At 44.4% G+C, this 5812-nt stretch overlaps 1 protein-coding gene across 1 annotated transcript in view; it reads left to right on the forward strand.

The window, feature by feature from the left end:
- The window catches only part of LOC124021004 (neurotrypsin-like), a gene marked incomplete at its 3' end in the record, with an annotated part of 58375 nt that extends 56401 nt beyond the window's left edge, over positions 1-1974 (forward strand). The window contains exon 9 of the mRNA XM_046336318.1: positions 1680-1974. Within this exon, the coding sequence (XP_046192274.1) occupies positions 1680-1974 (295 nt within the window). The remainder of the gene's footprint in view (positions 1-1679) is intronic.
- Between the last annotated feature and the right edge of the window lie 3838 nt (positions 1975-5812).

The raw sequence follows: 5812 nt of genomic DNA on the forward strand, positions 1-5812 counted from the left end.
GTCTGTCTCCCAGAGTAGGAGGGACTGTGTCCTGTTAAATGTGTCCTGCTGTGGTACTAACGGTCTGTCTCCCAGAGTAGGAGGGACTGTGTCCTGCTGTGGTACTAACGGTCTGTCTCCCAGAGTAGGAGGGACTGTGTCCTGTTAAATGTGTCCTGCTGTGGTACTAACGGTCTGTCTCCCAGAGTAGGAGGGACTGTGTCCTGCTGTGGTACTAACGGTCTGTCTCCCAGAGTAGGAGGGACTGTGTCCTGTTGAATGTGTTCTGCTGTGGAATGATCCCTGTGTCTGTGTGGTGATCCCTGTGTCTGTCTCCAGGTACATTCAGATACTCTGATAGAGAGACTGGAAACAGAGAATAGTGTTAGGTACTGTCTCCAGGTACATTCAGATACTCTGATAGAGAGACAGGAAACAGAGAATAGTGTTAGGTACTGTCTCCAGGTACATTCAGATACTCTGATAGACAGACAGGAAACAGGAAACAGAGAATAGTGTTAGGTACTGTCTCCAGGTACATTCAGATACTCTGATAGAGAGACAGGAAACAGAGAATAGTGTTAGGTACTGTCTCCAGGTACATTCAGATACTCTGATAGAGAGACAGGAAACAGAGAATAGTGTTAGGTACTGTCTCCAGGTACATTCAGATACTCTGATAGACAGACAGGAAACAGGAAACAGAGAACAGTGGTAGGTACTGTCTCCAGGTACATTCAGATACTCTGATAGACAGACAGGAAACAGGAAACAGAGAACAGTGGTAGGTACTGTCTCCAGGTACATTCAGATACTCTGATAGAGAGACAGGAAACAGAGAATAGTGTTAGGTACTGTCTCCAGGTACATTCAGATACTCTGATAGAGAGACAGGAAACAGGAAACAGAGAACAGTGGTAGTTACTGTCTCTACGTACATTCAGACACTCTGATAGAGAGACAGGAAACAGGAAACAGAGAACAGTGGTAGTTACTGTCTCCAGGTACATTCAGACACTCTGATAACAAAGAGGGTGAAGTGCCTTGCTCAAGGGCACGTCGACAGATGTTTCACCTAGTCATCTCGGGGATTCAAACTGGCCCAACGCTCTTAATTAACCACTCAACCTGCCGCCCCAAACTAAAACTCTGTACTTTACAGATCTATCAAACTCTAAAACTCTCCTCTCTCTCCCCCAGGGATGGTAACAGTACTAGGTGAGGGTTGGAGATTACCATTCTCTGGTTAACTCTCCCCTCTCTCCTCCAGGGATGGTAACAGTACTAGGTGAGGGCTGGGGATTACCATTCTCTGGTTAACTCTCCTCTCTCTCCTCCAGGGATGGTAACAGTACTAGGTGAGGGTTGGAGATTACCATTCTCTGGTTAACTCTCCTCTCTCTCCTCCAGGGATGGTAACAGTACTAGGTGAGGGTTGGAGATTACCATTCTCTGGTTAACTCTCCTCTCTCTCCTCCAGGGATGGTAACAGTACTAGGTGAGGGTTGGAGATTACCATTCTCTGGTTAACTCTCCTCTCTCTCCTCCAGGCATGGTAACATTACTAAACAGTACAAGGTGAGGGTTGGAGATTACCATTCTCTGGTTAACTCTCCTCTCTGTCCTCCAGGGATGGTAACAGTACTAGGTGAGGGTTGGGGATTACCATTCTCTGGTTAACTCTCCTCTCTCTCCTCCAGGCATGGTAACATTACTAAACAGTACAAGGTGAGGGTTGGAGATTACCATTCTCTGGTTCCCGAGGAGTTTGAGGAGGAGTACGCCGTCGATCAGATCGTCCTGCACCCTAGCTACCGTTCCCACAGCAACGACTACGACCTGGCCTTGGTGCGTCTGTCACCGGGAGTGGCGGGGAAGGGCCGCGGTCGATGTGTGGCGTTCAGTCGGCACGTCCTGCCCGCCTGTCTGCCGCTACGCAAGGAGAGAGTCCTGAAACAGGCTTCCAACTGTCACATCACAGGCTGGGGGACACAGGTGAGAGGGAGGGGGTGATTTAGTGTGGAAGACGAGGGGTGTTAGTGGAGAAGACCAGGGGGTGTTAGTGGGTGATTTAGTGTGGAAGATGAGGGGGTGTTAGTGGGTGATTTAGTGGGGAAGGTGAGGGGGTGTTAGTGGGTGATTTAGTGGGGAAGACCAGGGGGTGTTAGTGGGTGATTTAGTGTGGAAGATGAGGGGGTGTTAGTGGGTGATTTAGTGGGGAAGGTGAGGGGGTGTTAGTGGGTGATTTAGTGGGGAAGACCAGGGGGTGTTAGTGGGTGATTTAGTGTGGAAGATGAGGGGGTGTTAGTGGGTGATTTAGTGGGGAAGAACAGGGGGTTTAGTGGGTGATTTAGTGGGGAAGATGAGGGGGTGTTAGTGGGTGATTTAGTGGGGAAGATGAAGGGGTGTTAGTGGGTGATTTAGTGTGGAAGATGAGGGGGTGTTAGTGGGTGATTTAGTGGGAAGACCAGGGGGTGTTAATGGGTGATTTAGTGGGGAAGACCAGAGGGGTGTTAGTGGGTGATTTAGTGTGGAAGATGAGGGGGGTGTTAGTGGGTGATTTAGTGGGGAAGAACAGGGGGTTTAGTGGGTGATTTAGTGTGGAAGATGAAGGGGTAATCGTCTCTCTGATTAAACAACCTAAAGGCCCAGTGTAATGGTAATCGTCTCTCTGATTAAACAGACTAAAGGCCCAGTGTAATGGTAATCGTCTCTCTGATTAAACAGACTAAAGGCCCAGTGTAATGGTAATCGTCTGATTAAACAGACTAAAGGCCCAGTGTAATGGTAATCGTCTCTCTGATTAAACAGACTAAAGGCCCAGTGTAATGGTAATCGTCTCTCTGATTAAACAGACTAAAGGCCCAGTGTAATGGTAATCGTCTGATTAAACAGACTAAAGGCCCAGTGTAATGGTAATCGTCTGATTAAACAGACTAAAGGCCCAGTGTAATGGTAATCGTCTCTCTGATTAAACAGACTAAAGGCCCAGTGTAATGGTAATCGTCTCTCTGATTAAACAGACTAAAGGCCCAGTGTAATGGTAATCGTCTCTCTGATTAAACAGACTAAAGGCCCAGTGTAATGGTAATCGTCTCTCTGATTAAACAGACTAAAGGCCCAGTGTAATGGTAATCGTCTCTCTGATTAAACAGACTAAAGGCCCAGTGTAATCGGATTAATAAAGCCCAGTCTCTCTGATTAAACAGACTAAAGGCCCAGTGTAATGGTAATCGTCTCTCTGATTAAACAGACTAAAGGCCCAGTGTAATGGTAATCGTCTCTCTGATTAAACAGACTAAAGGCCCAGTGTAATGGTAATCGTCTCTCTGATTAAACAGACTAAAGGCCCAGTGTAATGGTAATCGTCTGATTAAACAGACTAAAGGCCCAGTGTAATGGTAATCGTCTGATTAAACAGACTAAAGGCCCAGTGTAATGGTAATCGTCTCTCTGATTAAACAGACTAAAGGCCCAGTGTAATGGTAATCGTCTCTGATTAAACAGACTAAAGGCCCAGTGTAATGGTAATCGTCTCTCTGATTAAACAGACTAAAGGCCCAGTGTAATGGTAATCGTCTCTCTGATTAAACAGACTAAAGGCCCAGTGTAATGGTAATCGTCTCTCTGATTAAACAGACTAAAGGCCCAGTGTAATGGTAATCGTCTCTCTGATTAAACAGACTAAAGGCCCAGTGTAATGGTAATCGTCTCTCTGATTAAACAGACTAAAGGCCCAGTGTAATGGTAATCGTCTCTCTGATTAAACAGACTAAAGGCCCAGTGTGGTAATGGTAATCGTCTGGTAATCGTCTGATTAAACAGACTAAAGGCCCAGTGTAATGGTAATCGTCTCTCTGATTAAACAGACTAAAGGCCCAGTGTAATGGTAATCGTCTGATTAAACAGACTAAAGGCCCAGTGTAATGGTAATCGTCTCTCTGATTAAACAGACTAAAGGCCCAGTGTAATGGTAATCGTCTGATTAAACAGACTAAAGGCCCAGTGTAATGGTAATCGTCTCTCTGATTAAACAGACTAAAGGCCCAGTGTAATTAAGTCTCTCTGATTAAACAGACTAAAGGCCCAGTGTAATGGTAATCGTCTCTGATTAAACAGACTAAAGGCCCAGTGTAATGGTAATCGTCTCTCTGATTAAACAGACTAAAGGCCCAGTGTAATGGTAATCGTCTCTCTGATTAAACAGACTAAAGGCCCAGTGTAATGGTAATCGTCTCTCTGATTAAACAGACTAAAGGCCCAGTGTAATGGTAATCAGACTCTCTCTGATTAAACAGACTAAAGGCCCAGTGTAATGGTAATCGTCTCTCTGATTAAACAGACTAAAGGCCCAGTGTAATGGTAATCGTCTGATTAAACAGACTCTGATTAAACAGACTAAAGGCCCAGTGTAATGGTAATCTCTCTGATTAAACAGACTAAAGGCCCAGTGTAATGGTAATCGTCTCTCTGATTAAACAGACTAAAGGCCCAGTGTAATGGTAATCGTCTGATTAAACAGACTAAAGGCCCAGTGTAATGGTAATCGTCTGATTAAACAGACTAAAGGCCCAGTGTAATGGTAATCGTCTGATTAAACAGACTAAAGGCCCAGTGTAATGGTAATCGTCTGATTAAACAGACTAAAGGCCCAGTGTAATGGATTAAACAGACTAAAGGCCCGTCTCTCTGATTAAACAGACTAAAGGCCCAGTGTAATGGTAATCGTCTGATTAAACAGACTAAAGGCCCAGTGTAATGGTAATCGTCTCTCTGATTAAACAGACTAAAGGCCCAGTGTAATGGTAATCGTCTGATTAAACAGACTAAAGGCCCAGTGTAATGGTAATCGTCTCTCTGATTAAACAGACTAAAGGCCCAGTGTAATGTAATCGTCTGATTAAACAGACTAAAGGCCCAGTGTAATGGTAATCGTCTGATTAAACAGACTAAAGGCCCAGTGTAATGGTAATCGTCTGATTAAACAGACTAAAGGCCCAGTGTAATGGTAATCGTCTGATTAAACAGACTAAAGGCCCAGTGTAATGGTAATCGTCTCTCTGATTAAACAGACTAAAGGCCCAGTGTAATGGTAATCGTCTCTGATTAAACAGACTAAAGGCCCAGTGTAATGGTAATCGTCTGATTAAACAGACTAAAGGCCCAGTGTAATGGTAATCGTCTGATTAAACAGACTAAAGGCCCCAGTGTAATGGTAATCGTCTCTCTGATTAAACAGACTAAAGGCCCAGTGTAATGGTAATCGTCTGATTAAACAGACTAAAGGCCCAGTGTAATGGTAATCGTCTGATTAAACAGACTAAAGGCCCAGTGTAATGGTAATCGTCTCTGATTAAACAGACTAAAGGCCCAGTGTAATGGTAATCGTCTCTCTGATTAAACAGACTAAAGGCCCAGTGTAATGGTAATCGTCTGATTAAACAGACTAAAGGCCCAGTGTAATGGTAATCGTCTGATTAAACAGACTAAAGGCCCAGTGTAATGGTAATCGTCTGATTAAACAGACTAAAGGCCCAGTGTAATGGTAATCATCGTCTGATTAAACAGACTAAAGGCCCAGTGTAATGGTAATCGTCTAAACAGACTCTGATTAAACAGACTAAAGGCCCAGTGTAATGGTAATCGTCTCTCTGATTAAACAGACTAAAGGCCCAGTGTAATGGTAATCGTCTCTCTGATTAAACAGACTAAAGGCCCAGTGTAATGGTAATCGTCTGATTAAACAGACTAAAGGCCCAGTGTAATGGTAATCGTCTCTCTGATTAAACAGACTAAAGGCCCAGTGTAATGGTAATCGTCTGATTAAACAGAC

The sequence above is a fragment of the Oncorhynchus gorbuscha genome, unplaced genomic scaffold, assembly GCF_021184085.1.
Source record: "Oncorhynchus gorbuscha isolate QuinsamMale2020 ecotype Even-year unplaced genomic scaffold, OgorEven_v1.0 Un_scaffold_1018, whole genome shotgun sequence".
Lineage (NCBI taxonomy): Eukaryota > Metazoa > Chordata > Actinopteri > Salmoniformes > Salmonidae > Oncorhynchus > Oncorhynchus gorbuscha.